We start from the raw sequence: 18,265 nt of genomic DNA, 5'->3' as shown, positions 1-18,265 counted from the left end.
GAGCAGGGGTTCAAACCGGTTCAAACACGCCGCTCGCGTGCTAGCTAGCATTAGCTCGTGGTTTGATACGAGGTAACTCGCCAAGAGGCCGTTCATACACCCCCAGACAGCAAACTGACATTGAATCAACGTGGAAACGACGTCTCTCATGACATTGAAACAACGTTGATTTTGCTCATCGAATTAACGTTGAACCAACGTCAGACGCGGCATTCTTCAAAGCTAAATGAAATCGAAAATTGGTTTGCTTTCATAACGTTGAAACAACGCGTTGATTTCAAGTTGATTTTCCGTTAGTTTTGAAAGAATGACGCGTCTGACGTTGGTTCAACGTTAATTCGATGAGCAAAACAATGTCAGATCAACGTTGTTTCGATGTCATATTTCCACGTTGATTCAATGTCAGTTTGCTATCTGGGCCAGGTTTGCGCGCTCAAGTTTATTCAAATATAGGCAAATGCAAATGTTCAAATATGCCGCAAACGAAGCGAAGAATTTCTCTTCTCCGTGAATAAATCTTGTAGCAGAGCTAACGTTATAGCAAGCGTTTCTCGGTGGCGGAAATCCATTGGCTACTAAAACGTCTTTGTCGTTATGGAGAGCGCAGTGCATGGTTGCTTAGCAACGACAGACACAACAGGAAAATCGGCCCAAATTTTACCATTAATAAATTAAATTTAATTAATTATTACATTTTTATTAATAAAAGATAAGGGGATGTGAATGTCAGTAATTTATCTTTTTATAAAAGATTATTTAAAGGCTGAAATACGTGAGGTTTATCTGTTTTGACTATTTTAACTAGATAAACTGTTGCAAGACACTCCTTAAAAATCTGGCCATCATTTTTAATGGTATTTTAATGTTTATGTAAACAAAAAGTGCATATTAATGCTAATTTTATTTGCTGGGTTTAGACATACATTTGGCAAATTGATTTCGTAATAATCATGGAATGAAATGTTCATGCCATTTCATCTCTAGGTATGATCAACTAAAATCAACTATAATTGTGGTTTTACAGTATAAAATGCAAAGTACAAATTTCGCCTACACACACACACACATATTATGTAAAATCATTTTTTCCCGAATATTTACTTATTTTAATTTTTGTGTAGGTCTTAAATTTCAATGTAATGTCTTAAAAAGGTCTTAAATTTGACTTACTGAAACCTGCAGAAACCCTGGAAATGCACTGCACATTGTTTGCTAATGCACAAACTAATGTTCACAAATACTTCCACGGCGCTTATTTATCTTAGTTAATGTTCATTTAAACATTATTAAAATCAAAAATTTTATTTTTTAACATTAGTTAATGCACTGAACAGTCAAGTCAGCTTTATTTATATAGTGCTTTTTACAATACAGATGCTATCAAAGCTTTACAGAGATAACAGGAGAATGACACAGCAAAGTTTATTTCTAGAGGAATATCGTCATCGTTGACCTGATTCATAATATTGTCCCCTATTACAATCATAAAGACATAAAGTGCTTATTATAAAGTGTTGCTGTTATTTGAAATGTTGTTGATGAATATTTATTTTCTCATGTTTCTTTCTTAAAGTAAGAATGAATGAAGAGGACCGAAATTAAATCAGAGTTTATTTTTTAAATGTGTTCTTTCGGGAACTGCGGGTGTAATTGACCAATGAATGCATGTTTACATTTTGTATTTTTATACGGATGTTCATTAACATGCAATGTCCCTAATTAATAAATACTTAAAACGGGTTGTCAGTGAGTTTGTGTGACAGGTTATCTACATCAGACCAACAGCAATCCCACGGCTAGTCATCTTATATTTATAATTATGCGCTGGATGATGAGTTCACTTTTGAAAAAACTTTTGCTGATAATTTACTCGCCCCCATGTCGTCCAAGATGTCCATGTCTTTCTTTCTTCAGTCGAAAAAGAAATTAAGGTTTTTGATGAAAACATTCCAGGATTTTCTCCATATAATGGACTTCAATGGGGTCCAAACGGTTCAAGGTCGAAAAGACAGTTAATAACAGTTTCAGATGCAGCTTTAAATGTCTTTAAACGACACCAGACGATGAATAAGGGTCTTATCATGCGAAACGATCGGTTATTTCAAAACTTATGAAGATGTTTTCATGAAAGTGTCTACATCATAGATATCATATAGAGACTAGATCCCCTATTGGCCGCTGGAAAACGAGAAATCCGGCCGCCATCTTGAACCGGTCGTATTCCTAGTTTTGTTGCGTGGCAGCAGATAAGATGCCAGAGCACTGTGGAGCATTTTCCTGTTCTAATCGCCGGACCACCGAAAATAGGGCTTTTCACAAGTAAGTCTTAACATTACCGTACTATTGGTTGTATTTTGTGATTAGAATATTACCAGATAATCGAGAAGGAGCAAGGATATTTGCTATTACTGTACTGAAATCGTTGCGAAATGCTGTTTACTGCATCAGCCGGTGTTCACCTGGCATGGAGAGGTGGGGTAACTGTTAAAGTAATAATTACAAAAGCTTCTAGGTTGTCAGATAAGCATTCAACTGCCCTGTTGTAGGTTATTTGTGTTTGCGCACATCAGGAAGCAACGTAATATACACGCATGGCATGACAGCGATGCGCAAATTGAGTTACCTCTCCAACTTTTAGTTTTATTGATAACCTATATCTTACCACATGCGATTTGGCTATTGATATTACAGAAGTCCTGTGGTAAAATTACATTAACTTACTCCATCTACCCTTGTAAAGTTAATCCGAATATGGCTTTAGTCTCTCGACATTTTCCCCTCCTACATCCATACAATAAAATAAGGTATAGCCTTAATGTTGTCCGAACTTTGTCTGAACTTTGTAATTTTGAGCACTTCTTGTGTGTTTTTTGCCTCTTCACGATGACTCGCTTGGGTTAGTCCTCGGATGTAAGTCGATTTGGATAAATGCGTCTGCTAAATGACTAAATGTAAATGTCAAGTGGAGGCGCAGCTCATTTGCATATTCATGATACTGCTCATACTAAATGAGGCAAGTGTGTTGGGTTACATTCAAGATATTTTTAAGAGATGTTTTCAAGGAAAAAAACTTTTAAATATGTAATTTTGGTGAGTTTTAAATAATCATAGGCTACTGACCCCATACTATATGTGTAGAAGTTAAAAATAAAATGATAGGATTTGGGTCGTATTATATAGTGTAAATATGTTAATATAGTGTCAGTGGGTTTGATCTGGTTGGGATCCTGATGTGATTTGAATGTTATTTTCAATGTAAAACACGAGTGTGTCACTATCAAACACACGACAGACTCATCAAACTCGGAGCAGATCATTGGTCATGAGGAACGCTGTGATCTTTGTGCTGCTGTCAGGTGAGTTTGGAAATTAATTAATAATCAATTAATTCATGTTTCTTACCAAACTTTCAAGTGCTTTCATTCAAGTCAAAAATATTATTTAATATCACACAACAAACCAAAATACATTTATACCAACAAAACTAATCTGTATGGGTTACATCATGTAGAAATATCTCTTTAATTGCTTTTTACAGTCTAAAAGAGCATGTAGCCTAAGTGTTAACAGTTACGAAAATAAAAATATAAAGCCTCATACTTTACACATTTCTGGCCATTACTATCCTGTAGTACAGACATTTAACATTCACTGTATCAATCGAAATATTTTACACCAACAAAACTAATTTTAATGGGGTTAAATCAGGTAAATAGCTCTCTAAGGAAACAACTAGGTATGCTCGATATATCGGTATCGGACAACATATGTTCAGTTTTAATGTTATCGTTATCAGCCCGATAAGAAGATTTGGACGGTACATCAAAGCAGATAATAATGTATTATTTCCTTCTGAGACTCTGTTCAACATGGTGGTTTTGAATTGCTTGAAGTATGATTGGCATCACTTAAAAGAAAAGGAAAATACAGTAATATCGGCTACATAAAATATCACGAGAACCTTAAAATTGTCTTTGGGACATGGTGAGACTTTTTGTTTATGTATTCAGGCTCTCAAAATTTATATGAATATTAATATAAACATAAAATCTAGATTTATCTGCAAATATATCGGTTATCAGCTTTCAAATAAAAAGAATTATCGGTATTGACGGTACTTATATGCACAAACATGAACATTCCAATTTGCATTGTAGCTAATACGTAAGGTTTTAATAACTCTTGTTAATGCATTGCTGTTTTTCAAATTTTGCATATCAGCTCTTTCCAGAACGCATGAGATGAGATGTTTGCATGCTTGTTCATAGCGGCCCATAGCGGTCAGTTTGAAATGTGCTGGGGACAGAGACACATTTGCAAGTGCTGGGTACAAACTTGTCAAACTGTGCAGCCTTTCTGCTCAACCCGTAAATAAATGCATCGTTCCGCAAGTATTCGTGAGTGTTTCGATGGTCTAGTGGTGGATATTTTGCCAAGAGTGTCAGAGGTTTCGTTTTTATTAGTGTAGGAGCCTAATTTTGCTTTTGTTCAGTGACAATTATTTCATATTATGTGTTGTATTTCAGTATTTTAATATTTGTGTTTTTTTTGTAACTTTCTTTCTTTGTGTGTACTAATTAGACAAATATTCTCTATATTTACCTTGAAATTTGGTATGTGTAAAAATTGTACTCTGGCCCTTTAAGAATTGCGACGGGAAGTGAGGGGGTGGTGCGTTCTGTAGAGAAAATAGAGTGGAGTCGCACAGTTTTCTTTACCGCATCCGTGATATTTTGGATTTAAGATTATATCTGGTTTCTTTTCTTTGTTTTATTTATTAACGAGTTGGATTAAAGGAAGAATTTACATCAAGAAAACGGTGCATGTGAATTATTTTTGTTTTGATTGGACACGGAGCGAGTTGACTGGAATTCTTGCGATGCGCACTCATAATTAGGATCCCATTTAATGGCAGCTAATATTCCTGGGGAAAATATTCACAACATATAATTATACAAAGCAATAACAACACAAATTACAATCAAAAATATCAAACATTGCAATTACAAAATATTACCAAGAAAAAGAACATGACACTTTCCAGCTTTCACAAGGTAGGCTAAATGGCATTTATGACTGGAGATTTGACTGCGTGTACAGACACGCGGAACGACGCGGACGTTAATGGCGTAGACATACACGCATATACGCGGATACACGCGGATAGCTCAAAATACGTAGAGATAACACGCCACCTGACTCGAAAGTGGCGTGTATGTTTACGCAAAAGTCATGATGTCATGTTGGCCTAGTGGCATTTACTGTAGGTGTCACAAGCTGCTCAGAAAGAAACTGTGGCTGTTTCATAAAAACTGCATTCCACAATATTAAAATGAATCGTAGTTTGATTTTGTCGTCAGCTGTGAGCCAGGAAAGGCGTTTATGCATCAGCACCATGTTAGTGTCAAGACTCAAGTTATGGGTTACGGGTTCTAATCTGCCCTCGGTACAGTTTTTTTCTCTCTCTCATCAAAACAGAATATGTCATCAGTGGTTACAGTCTATATCAAGCATGGGACACGTTTATTCTGTGTTATTTTACCGGAATGAATAGATAGAGTCTCCGTATAGCTTGAATTGCGCGTCCGAGTGAAGGCTGCGCGCCACAGAGAACACTGTATCCATGCAACCGACAGCAGCGGCAACAAGCGTTCTACTTGATTTCAAAAACGAAACATTTTAGCGCTAGATCTCTTATTTAAACGAACTAAATTAATGCTCTGCTAGTTAACTGGAGATGTTTTATTGATGTTTAAAACGTTTTGTTTTCCGATGGTAACTCAAGCACTGTCCATCAGTGCTAGCCTGACTTTGTCATACTCATTTTCTAATAAGAAAATGAGGGTAACACTTTACAATACGGGTGCACTAATTCATGCTTAACTAATGCACAGATATCATGAGTTTGAATGTATAACTAATGAAGAACTAAACCATTAATTAACGATTACTGCATCAGCAACTAATAAAGAGTCTATATGATTAATAGATTAAGTAATACACGAATTTCTATTAATTCAATGTGCCATTGTGTATTAATTCCTTAATAACATATTTTATTAACTAGTAGTGTAAATTTATGTGTTAATTACCACAATTAGTCAAAGCTATGCACTTCAACTTCCAGTTGTCTGCTTTAATTAATCATTAGCTAATGATTTGCAAAGGTATCATTTTGCTATGACTTTACTTGATGGGGCACATCATTATTAACTAGTCATTTAGTAATTGTAGTAATTCGCACATGAATTTGCAGTAACAATGAAGTAATTAATCATGTATTAATGCATATTAGTGTACCTGTCATCTTATCTGGGAGTTGAAATACAAGGCTTTGGCTCATTCTGGTAATTAATATATTAGTTAACGCTATTAGTTAAAAAAATGAGTTATTATGGAATTAATCCACAATTACATATTTAATTAATAACAATTCATGTATGAACTAATACATTAACCTTACAGACTCTTAATTAGTTCCTAATGTGGTAATCATTAATGAATAGCTTAAATAATCATTAGTAACACATTAATTCAGTATTATCTGTGCATTAGTGCACCCGTATTGTAAAGTGTTACCAAAATGAGTCTGAGACCGCTTCGTTAGGCTTTGATTTTGAGGCGTGTCGTAACCGAACCAGGAAAAAAAAACCTCTGCACTCAATTGGATAGTCGGTAAACCTACAACCAATCAGAGCAACGCAGTAAGTCAACTCCTTTGCATAGCGCAGTTCTCAACTACAGAACTTACTTATTTTAGATTAGAAGTTAAATAACGAGTGTTGCTTCTTTTACTTACTTCTCCATGAGTGCCACCAAAGGAGAAACCACAACGACCTCAGGCTTTTCATTACGTCCCATCTTCTTAACTTAACGACCGTCAGAGCCAGCTAATAAGTTACACTTTTGCCGAATCATGTTGGAAGGACGCCAAAAATATCTTTCTGATCGACAAATGCCTTGATTGCAGATCATCTGTCAATCATCGTATAAAGCCCGCCGTGGCAATTTGATTGGCCCGTTCATTTCTTGCCTGATCATAATTTATCCTCAATGGATCGAGTCCAGACTGAACTTCCCCATCAAAAAATGTTGTGGGCGGAGTTCGGGCTGGCATCCAGGCTACATCAGTGCTTGAGTCACCATAAATCGAAAACATTTGGAATGGGTCAAAAATAATTCTGACTTATTATATTTTTTAAGTGAATTTCATTTTTTATAAATTATATTTCATTTTAATCAGTGCTTTTAATCAACAAATTGACTGGATTAATTCGACATTTGCATTTAATACCAATATACTGAAACATCTGTTTATACTCCATTAAAGGGTTAGTTCACCCAAAAATGAAAATTCTGTCAGTATTTACTCACCCTCATGTTGTTCCAACCCCGTAAGACCTTCGTTCATCTTCGCAACACAAATTAAGATATTTAAGATATTATGATCGCTCCTGCATACTAGTCCATAGGCTTCTTGAGGGAATGACTCTTGCTGCCCTCGAAAAGTCATTAAAGACATCGTTAAAATAGTCCAAGTGACTACAGGGGCTCAATCTTAACTTTATCAAACGACGAGAACACTTTTTGTGTGCAAAAATAACGACTTTATTTCAACTATTCACTTCCTTCTCCACGGGCCTGTAGTCAGTTAACGTAGTGTGATTGCATAAAGCTACGTCACACGTAGGCTCACTATTGGCCAACGCTGGTCATGTGTGTGATGCGTGTGACGTACAATAACAGAAGCTTACGCTATTAAACTAGTAACCTGACTCGCGCAGAGGGAGGAATAAACCAATAGTTGAAATAAAGTCATTATTTTTGCGCACAAAAAGTGTTCTCGTCGTTTGATAAAGTTAAGATTGAGCCCCTGTAGTCACTTGGGCCCCGTCCACACTACTGCGTTTTCGTTTAAAAACGGAGAATTAAAACGAAAACGATCTCCGTCCACACTAGCGTTTTACCTGCGTATTAGAATTTATCTCCGTCCACACTAAAACGACTGAAAACGTGGATCACGTAACCATTCACCAACACTGGGCATGCGCGCGCCGGTGTAAACAGTGGTTGGCGAATCAGGGAAAGATACGTCATGACTGATGACAACCAATCATAGAGCCGAGCGTGAGCCTCTGCGTCATCGTTTGTAAACCGTAAACTTCTCCGTTTTAGTGTGGACGAGAGGTGCAAACGTAGCAAAAGGTCTCCGTTTTTAAACGAAAACGCAGTAGTGTGGACGGGGCCTTGGACTATTTTAACGATGTCTTTAATGACTTTTCGAGTCATTCCCTCAAGAAGCCTATGGACTAGTATGCAGGAGCGATCTTAATATCTTAAATATCTTAATTTGTGTTGCGAAGATGAACGAAGGTCTTACGGGGTTGGAACAACATGAGGGTGAGTAAATACTGACAGAATTTTAATTTTTGGGTGAACTAACCATTTAATAAAGGAGTCTAGGCAACGTAACGCCCACAGACGTAACGTTACTGTTACGTTTCCCCCCTCCCCCCTCTCTCTCACAAAATAGTTCCCACGTCCCTGTTGTGTTTCAGCACTGACGCCCGTGGCGTTCTCCCAGCTCCATGACTTCATCTTCGTGCCTCTGAAATTGAGCTGGTCCGAGGCTCAGGCCTTCTGCAGAGAGCATTACACTGATCTCGCCACCGTCGATGACAAGGAGGACAACGACAATCTGTTGAATGTCATGGCAAACGTATCAAGTGCTTGGATCGGACTCCATCGGACTTCGTCAACATCTCCTTTAATCTGGTCGGATCAGAGCGGATCCACGTTTTCAGACTGGGCTGCTGGCCAACCCAACAATTACGCTGGTATACAATGGTGTGTTAAGGTTATTTCTAACAAATGGAACGACCTGGAATGTTGGAAAACGGAATATTTTGTGTGTCATGTCGGTGAGTCGATTAAACATCCTTAACATACACATTTTTTCCTTAAAGGTACAATATGCACACAAGGCGTATATTCCGCATTAAGCGGATGAGTGAATACGGTGATGTTTGTAACATGACTGTGGTGTGAAGCAGGGCGCGATTGCTAGACGTAACGCGCAACGCGAGTCCCGCGGATATAAAGGACATTTCATTCTACCGAACTACACGCAAGTGCTGGATTAATACTTTTTAGACAATTTAATTTATTAGACGAATGAAACTTGAGTGAAACTTTCACTTGTTCTAATAGTTAAGCAATCACACTAAACGGCATTTGAGTGTGTTGAATGTCGTTAGTTAGGTTGTGTGTTGGCTGCAGTGAGCTAGATCAATATAAGAACCACATACAGATCATATTCGAACATTTCATCATGTTGAACTAAAATAACATTGATTAGATTTATGTACATTTGCTCACCTGTCTAATAAAGCACATGCAACAAAGTCGAAGTTAGCTCTCGGGATCTCGAAAGATGTTGATCTTCGTTTTAGTCCTCTTTTCGTTTCAAAGTCTGCTCCAAAATGTTTAAACACAACAACAACAGCGTGAGCGTCCTGCTAGGCATAACGGCAATAGCTCAATCTGTCGCCATGGTTACTATCGCAGTGCGTGGAGGGAACCGGAGGAAACGCGGATATGTCGTCATTGACTGGCGACTCCTCACCCCTGCTCACACGCCCCGTTTTCTTGGTTAAAATTGTGATTTTTCTCACGATTTACAAATAGTTGGAAACATTTCGAATATTTTAAGTAATCAACAAAACAAAATATATAACCTATATAACATTATTATTCTATCATTAATAAGAAATTAAGAATTATATCTTTGAATGTTTTTGCAGATGCCTCTCGAATTAGGCTGTGCCGTATGCCGTGTTTTGATTGCATTAGTGTTTTAAAAGTCCATTTTCTTCTGAAAAAAATGCATTTTTTGAGAAAGTGGAGCATTTTCTTTGTCTGCTGCAACTTTTCTTGCTCTTTAAAGGTAACGAGCTTTAAACTTACGATGCGTCGATGACGCTTTGGGAACGTGATTGCGTCTGAAGCGCTTATGTCAACTAGTCCAACGGCGAGAGTGAGCGTCGCGGGCGGGTGACGTCACGACCAGGATAAAAGCACATCCGGTTTAGAACCACATTAGCTTCAATGCCTCTATGTGAATCTGTCTAAATTTATTGTTGTTTGTCCTCTAGCATATTTATTCATATATTAGACAGGAGGATGGCAATAAAACAGCTTTGGATCGTGTGTTCGTCCCTGCCCCCGCTTCATTACAAGTGGGGAGTATTAAGAAGTAAATTGGGCCTGAAGGTGTTCCTTCATAAATTCCCGACGCGTTTCATAATGTACTGTTGAGAGTTTTGGCTTTTCACAATATAGATTGTTGCTCCTTTATTGCTCCTTGTTAGAGCGCCTGACTCTCATGTCGGAGACCCGGGTTCGAGGCTCCCTCGGAGCGAGTCGAGTGGGACCTGGGTGTAGGGGTTACACAAGATCCCTCGACAGGGAACGTCTCAGGTCATGACTGTAACCCTAGTTCCCTGAGAAAGGGAATGAGACGATACGTCACTTTGCCATACTTCCTACATCCCTGTGATCGACTTGCTTCGGCCTTTTCGACACACAAACCAATTGAGTCACTTTTCAAACAAGCTTTAAAGGGATACTCCACTTTTTTTGGAAATATGCTCATTTTACAACTCCCTCAGAGTTAAAAGGTTGAGTTTTACCGTTTTCGAATCCATTCAGCCGATTTTCTGATATTTAGAAGAATATCGGTAACCACACAGTTTCTGGTCTCATTGACTTCCATAGTAGGAAAAAAAATATATACTACTGTCTGGTTAGTGATATTCTTCTGAATATCAGAAAATCGGCTGAATGGATTCGAAAATGGTAAAACCCAACTGTTCAACTCCGAGGGAGTGGTAAAATGAGCCTATTTCCAAAAAAAGTGGAGTATCCCTTTAAAAATTTTTGCTTGAAAACCACTCTCATATAATCACCGCGTAGTGCATATGTATAACCTGCTAAACTTTGGAAATTTTTTTTCCCTTTCATCGCTGCTTGTGTTCCACGACTGGTGAATATTGAGCATCAAACACGATTGTGGATGTTTACAATCAGATATAATGACAAATTCCTAACGATCCATGACAGAACCGTAAAACCTGTTCATCATCGTTCTCAGATTATGCTTGATCTTACATCGTTCTTTATGACTGCATCAGTTTGTTCATCCCGCAGAGAAGAAGAAGAGACAGATCGTGAGACTGGAGATGAAATCAGGTCAAGATCTGAACGATCCGGAAGTGAAGAAAGAGATTTTAGCGAAGGTGAGTCCTCTTGTAATTCCACTGGGAAAAGACAGCAGAAATATATCATTCAAATGTTCTTCAGATGGAGCAGATCCTGAAGGAGAAGGGGATGTCAGGAGGAGCTCAACTTTCATGGAGAACCCAATCCGATGGGAATGTCTTCCAGACGAAGGACCCGAGGAAGAGTGACGCCCCTAAACAGAAAACAAACTGTGAACAAGCTTTTATTTAATCATGTTAGTTACTTACTGGGCAAAAAAACAGACGAGGATCTATGCTCTTCTATCTTTCTAAGGGTGTCTTGGTTAACTATTAACTCTTCTTTATTTATTATTCTTTGTTCAGGGTTGTTTAACCCTTATGCTGCATTAGGGACATTTTTGGTCTTTTGCAGTTTAATTTCTTTGACCATTTTGGCTGTTTTAATGCAAATGGTATGAAATTTGGCAAAATTGTGACTTTTTGGATACATGTAAAAAAGGTGATCCCATTTTGCAAAATATGTATAACACACACTGTGTAGATCAAATAGTAACACTCAGCACCATAAAGACCAAAAATGGCCCATTGAAACCCATTAAAACGTTGTTTAAATCTGAGGCTGTCAGTAATACATGAAACATGATTTTTGCACAAACATCCTTTCATTTTGAAGCAAAAGCATTATATTTGCATTATATAGTGATGACGTCACTACATATTTATTCCCTATGGGTGGAAATGCACCTTATTTTAGGCAATAGGCAATGTTTAATAGGTGGCCATTTTTGGTCTCTAACGCGCCAAGTGGGATTTTTTGCAAAGTGGGACTGTGATAATCCAAATCTAAAGTTTTCTCTTTGCATTTAGTTTATTGAAAATAATTGAATTTTTGTGTTTTTTCCTCTTATACAAATCGATGGTTTCGCAAACAAAACTGGTAATTAAAGGGTTAAAATCCTGAAATTGAATACATTTTTGGTAGTTATGATGAGGACTGATGCTGGTTAAAAGATTTAACTTGGTAAAAGTGGAAAATAATAATAATATATAATATTTTAGGCAATGTTTAATATGTGGCCATTTTTGGTCCTTAATGCACTCAACGGTGTTAAAAATCTAATGCAGCACAAGGGTTAAGTACAAAAGCTAAACTGTTTTAATTATTCCTATTTCTTTTGGTTATTTTTATTTCTTCTACGTCAAGCACTTTGAATTACCATTTTGTATCAAATGTGCTAGTAGTCCACTTTAGACAGTCTGCTAACTAAGTCAACTAACTGTCATTAGAGTATTAGTAGACTGTCTGCTTAATATCTGCTTACACTTTATTTTGTTGGTCTACTGACTGTAAGTAACTTCATAACTATTAGTCAACTTCTTCTACTAACCCGAACCCTACCACCTGACCATAACAAACCAGACTACTAATACTTTAATAATGTTTTTCCCCATGTTTCATATGAAGAAATACAACATTTTATAAGATAAAACGGGGAACGAAAAGCTGATAATGCGTTTTAATGTAATAAATCTGACTTCATTAAAGTTGCTGTTAATTATGAAAGCTTGTTTCCACCACAGAATGAATAATAAAAAGGTAATCAAAATAATTATTAAAAAGTCAGATGTGAGATGTAAACTCACAATTGTGATATTAAAAGTTGAAATTATCTTTTAAAGTCCCCCTGTAGTCAATGATTTCATCCCTTAAAACTCATCTTTGATCACCAAATTTACATATTTAAATGTTTTTTCCTTCATGCCTTTAAATAGCTGTATGTAACTGTACACCCTTGCCTCATTTAGTATGAGTTTTTCTATGAATATGCAAATGAGCCCCGCCTCCACTCACTCACTCAGCTCAGAGATCCACTTGTTGACGATCACACGTTGATCTGATTGGTCGTTTGTGACGTCAGAAACACCAGCGATTTTAAACTGTGTGTTTGAGGCACTGCAGTTTTAAGGAGAAAATACACCATGGCAATGTTGTTGACGTGAATTTTCTCATAAAGCATATTAAAACACCACACAGACATATTATCAACATTAAAAGCTGGATTTGCAGGCTTTGAACATGAAGTAAATAATTGTGGTCAGGCTGCGTACACTAGAGGGCACTATATCCACACTTGTTCGGTTAAAAAACAATCTGAAATGGTCAGTCAATGTGGCTCCAAACAAACAGCCTTCAGAGAACCCTTTAGCCTTAAAACCATCTAGGCTTAGATGTTGTTGCATTACAGGACAAACATGAGAGAGCAGGGCATTCAGTCAATAAGGAAACATCTCGTTTCATATAATGTAAAACCAGAGAATGTGTAATTGAAGAGAATTGGCACTGGCTGGTTACTTCCGGTTTCTGGACTGGCTGCAGTAACGCGTCTCTGTCCATGCGGGGGCGCTCGCGGTCGAGTGCAGAATGAATGGGAGTCAATGGGGTTTTTCACCCTCATAAATCCACCTTTCTCAGGATGTAATTTTTTGTCAAGTAATTTGAAAGTTGCATTCAAAAGGGAGGGCTAAGATAATACACTCACCATGCTTACTGGGGGAAGGAGAATTTGCACTCAGACAAAAGGTAGAAGGTGATTAACTCAAAGGCACATCCTTCTGTGTGCAAGACATTTCTATATTCTTAAAAACCTTATTACCTTTTCTTTTACTTCTTTGGAAATGAGACATTATTACCAGTCACTCTGAGAAACAGTCCTTAAAGATGATCACATTCACATTAAAAACACTTATTCTTGTGTGAGCTTCCTCTGCAAGTGTGTGTGTGTGTGTGTGTGTGTGTGTGTGTGTGTTGTTCAAGCAAGGTCCTCTGGTCTTCAGAAGACACAGACTCCAGTTCCAGTTTTCCAGTCACCTCTTTGTCACTCAATCTCCTGAAATGCTTTTCTCAGCTCACTTTCATCATTTACAAATCAAATCGAATGTGATACAAAACAGGATGCAAATGTAAAACTTGTGAATAGGGCTGAAATAGTAAGAAAAAAAATATTACACAATCTGCAAATCTGGAAAATTTGACTAATGCTTTTGAGCCCACTTCAGGCGTGTTTGTTTCGCAAAGTGTGCGTAACCCACGGCGTGGCAAAATGCGCTTTTCGTGTCATACATATGCAGTTTGCATGCGATAACACCCTGACCTGTCGGCGAGCTCGGGCTCAGACCACTAGGTTTTAGCTCACTGTCTTTCGGTGAAATGTCATGTTTGTAGTCGAGCAGCGATATGATTGATATGATCTTTTTTCGTAAAATCCTACCACACTGCCGCAGAGATATTAACCTGAGTTAGCATGCTAAATTACTAGCCTAGGTCCGGCATGTGTCGTAATACCACTTTCGGCCATGGGAGGCGATATGCGGGCGGGCAACATAACCACCAGCCAAACTGCAGTACACGAGTGAGTCGCGCGGCTTGGGCGTACTTTAACTTGATGTCAACCGTGTGGAAATACAGTCCACTACTACATTTCAGTTCAGGGAGGAGTTAAAAAAAAAATGATTGGTCGACATTTTGCATGAGGAATACATTTTGGTAAGTTTTAGCATACTGTATCTTTCAACAGTGTTCGTGTTTTTTACCATTAGCTTTAGCTAGTAGAGATGATCGGTTCATGTGCGCTAGGCATAGACATATACACTAGACTTCACCTAGTGGGTTCTAATTATGCGTCAAAACCGCCGCCATCTTGGAACAGGGGTCTTGTCATAGGAAAGTAGCTAGGTAACGCTGCTATCTCTGCCTTTACTTCGAATTCATTGACGGTGGCGGACTTTTGTGCAGGGTATGAAATTCACGGATGAAATCTGAACTAGGAAGAATGTTTAAAAAAAAAAAATGTTCTTTCTGGATTCAATGATAAATACATGTCTGACCGTTGGAACAAACCAAAAAAGCAAGAAAAATCGCATTCATGATGATTTATGGTGATTTTATTTGCGTTAGACCTATGTCTACTACATTGACGCTGATGCATTAAAGTGGAGGGGCCATCTGTTTCAAGATGGCGGCTCTATTGACGCATTCGTTCTAATGAACTGCCGTATCCAAGGTGAGGTCTAGTGTATATGTCTATGTGCGCTAGGGATCTGTTGTGTAACATTTACAAGCGCCAAAACGCTATTTATTGTTTGATTTGCGTAATAAAATTGACAGAATCTGATAGCTGAGATTTTTTTATATATCATAACTAACCTGCTCTGTCTTGTCTGTCGGTCTCCGTGTCCTTTTCTGATGTGTGGCGTGAGAGCGTGTGAAAAGTGTCGATTGCGTGAGAGTTGGCGGCTCTGAATGGCGCTAGCTTGGTCAACATCAGCGAATGCTGTCTGTCAAATTAATTCAAACGAACAATAAAAATGTAATATGAACAAAAAGAAAATCGTAAAACTTCAAATAATAGCCTTGGCTTTTATTTTCCCATATCGTCGAAATGCACAACACTGTAAAAAATAAACCGTAAATTTTACGGTAAAAAAACGGCAGCTGTGGTTGACACAACTTTACCGTTAAAAATATGGTAGGAACGTTAATGGTTGTACAGACTTAACTTAAAATTTACAGTAACAAACCGTATTTTATTTTCTGGTAAAATGTTGATTTACCAACTTATTGACGTATGTCACAGCAGTGATGAGAGTTACTTGAGCAATCAAAGCTCATCATAAATGACTTATTTAAGTAATATTTATAGAAGTGGCACAGTGTCATCCACACAAACATTAAACACCATCATGGTAACACACATGAAATTAAAAAATGCAATAAACATTAATTTAACAACATTAAATGTAACATAAAACCCTAATGTACATAACTGATTAGAAAAAAAAACAATAAAACTATGAGGAACTATAGTTATTTCAACAAAAATACATCAAATGTGAAGTGTCACACAGGGTCAATTTACGTTTTTTCACTGTAAATTATACAATGAGTTGTTCTTTTTCACTTTCAAAAACTGTAAATTTAACGGTATTTTACTGTAAAATTATATCACAGTTATTTACCGTATAAAGTACAGAAACTTTCTGTTTACCAAATAACAGTTTTGCACTGTAGCATTTTTTACAGTCTTTTACTGTTAAAATCACGGTATTTTTTACAGTGCAGCTTGTATTTAAGACGGGCGTCTGTGTAATTTAGTGTTGAGATGTTGTTCATTGAGTCTCTAATGTCTGAAAATCTCCAAATGCTCCACGTGAAACTGCGGTCTTCCAACCTTTCACTATCGTGTCAATTGATTTGATTAATATGCGCGAGGGAGAGAAAGCAAAACAGCGCTCGCGTGTGTTGTTTGAAGACGTGAGATTGCGCGCGGCCGCGGCATGACTCACTTTCTGGAGGTATACTGCCCCCATCTGGTGTGGAATAAGGAGTCTGTTTGATTTTTTTGGACAGATGGCACCTTTAAAGGCTGTATCACGCACATTTAATAAGTGCACAGCCAATCCGATCCTGTCATTCAGGAGAGTTTCTCTCTCTTAGCGTCACAAAACTTAGTTAACAAATAAAATATACGGGAAAAGGGTAGAGCACGTTTAGCATCTCCAACTACGCCATCATGAGTGACGTAACCATCTCTCTTTCTTTCCATTTTTATTCATCTTATATCACTTTACTGAGTTTCCCAAATTAATCTGGAGGATTAACATCAAGTTTAAAGCTTTGATCGCAGAAACAAATGAGCCTGAGTTTCGTGTCACCGACTAAATCCCCATAAACAAATTCTGCAAAACACACACACTCCGAAAACCGAGCTCTCTATTCATCACTGATTCACGAAATTGATCAGAAGTGACAGTGAAGACATTTATAAAGTTTAAGACTCTGTTTCAAATAAATTGAACTTTCTCTTCATCATTGAAACCTGTAAACAGACACTGTATCACATTTCTATGATTCATTAAGCAGGAAAAGCATTTTTACTAGTAATCAGAAATGTTTCTTGGGCACAAAATCAGCATATTGACTAGAAGGTGAATTATTATAATCATGTCACACTGAAAACTAATATAATAACATAGTATTTATGCAGCCTTGGAGAAAATAATCATACTGACTCATACTGAAATTTAAAAAAAAAGTGAAATGACTTAAATGTTGGTAGATTTCTTTAACCAAGTTAGCAAGTTAGGATTAGGGTCATGTTATATAATGTAAAGATGTTAATATAGTGTCAGTGGGTTTGATCTGGTTGGGATCCTGATGTGATTTGAATGTTATTTTCAATGTAAAACACGAGTGTGTCACTATCAAACACACTATCAAAAGAGCACGACAGACTCATCAAACTGAGCCGGAGTCGAAGCTTTCGGAGCAGATCATTGGTCATGAGGAACGCTGTGATCTTTGTGCTGTTGTCAGGTGAGTTTGGAAAAACTGCTTCTTTAAAAGGCACCTATTATGGAAAATTCACTTTTACATGGTGTTTGTCATGAAACACGGTAGACTTTGCATGAGTTTCAACTGTGCTTTACTGAACACTTCCTTGATCGTATGCACATACATAATGATCAATAAGAAAGCTTGTTTCTAACTCAAATACTATACATCACATCTCAAAAACATCAACTTTTATTTTATACATTTTTTTTAAACAAAATTAAAACACAAATTCAGGCACACTATTGTGAATATCATAGACAAACTTCCTGCGAAGTTCTCCATGGTCACATAGAATGACCTCGGCTGTTCAGCTTGACGACTTACGATCTATTTTGTTGTCCACTCTTTCTCACCATCCAACTCGAGGCACACAGAGTCTATGGGCCAGTTGTTCAATGGTAAGCTGATCGGATTTTGGTTATCGGATTGAAAATGGGTTGTTCAAAAGGGAAAGAAGGAATCTGAAAGCAGATTAGATCAGGGAATCCAATCCTAGTTTTAATCTGGATCAAACCTTCAGTTTGTGTTGTTCATAACTTGTCAGTGGGATTTGGATAACTTTGATCCAAAAAAACAGGATTATCCTGATCCCAACAGGGGGTAGGATTTC

At 37.4% G+C, this 18,265-nt stretch overlaps 1 protein-coding gene across 3 annotated transcripts; it reads left to right on the top strand.

The window, feature by feature from the left end:
- The first annotated feature begins 2,176 nt into the window (after positions 1–2,176).
- Positions 2,177–12,933, top strand: LOC120477344 (uncharacterized). 3 transcript variants are annotated; one of them, XM_089131809.1, is made up of 4 exons: positions 2,177–2,319; positions 8,559–8,921; positions 11,209–11,297; positions 11,362–12,933. In XM_089131809.1, exons 2-4 carry the CDS (start codon positions 8,711–8,713, stop codon positions 11,509–11,511), a joined length of 450 nt encoding a protein of 149 aa, XP_088987935.1. In that variant the 5' UTR covers positions 2,177–2,319; positions 8,559–8,710; the 3' UTR covers positions 11,512–12,933. The 3 variants fall into 3 exon arrangements, 2 of the variants coding, with proteins under 2 accessions (XP_088987935.1, XP_088987934.1); XM_089131808.1 differs by lacking the exon at positions 2,177–2,319 and adding an exon at positions 4,686–5,054; XR_016168772.1 differs by lacking the exon at positions 8,559–8,921.
- Positions 12,934–18,265: the final 5,332 nt, after the last annotated feature.

This window comes from Pimephales promelas, chromosome 1 (genome assembly GCF_988280905.1).
Source record: "Pimephales promelas chromosome 1, fPimPro1.hap1.1, whole genome shotgun sequence".
Taxonomy (NCBI): domain Eukaryota; kingdom Metazoa; phylum Chordata; class Actinopteri; order Cypriniformes; family Leuciscidae; genus Pimephales; species Pimephales promelas.
This window is presented reverse-complemented; position numbering and strand designations above follow the sequence as displayed.

Coding starts and splice junctions, on each gene's coding strand:
- LOC120477344 (XM_089131809.1), top strand. CDS start 8,711: ATGGCAAACGTATCAAGTGCTTGGATCGGACTCCATCGGACTTCGTCA. Junction 8,922..11,208: donor ATATTTTGTGTGTCATGTCG/GTGAGTCGATTA, acceptor TTCATCCCGCAG/AGAAGAAGAAGAGACAGATC. Junction 11,298..11,361: donor AGAAAGAGATTTTAGCGAAG/GTGAGTCCTCTT, acceptor AATGTTCTTCAG/ATGGAGCAGATCCTGAAGGA.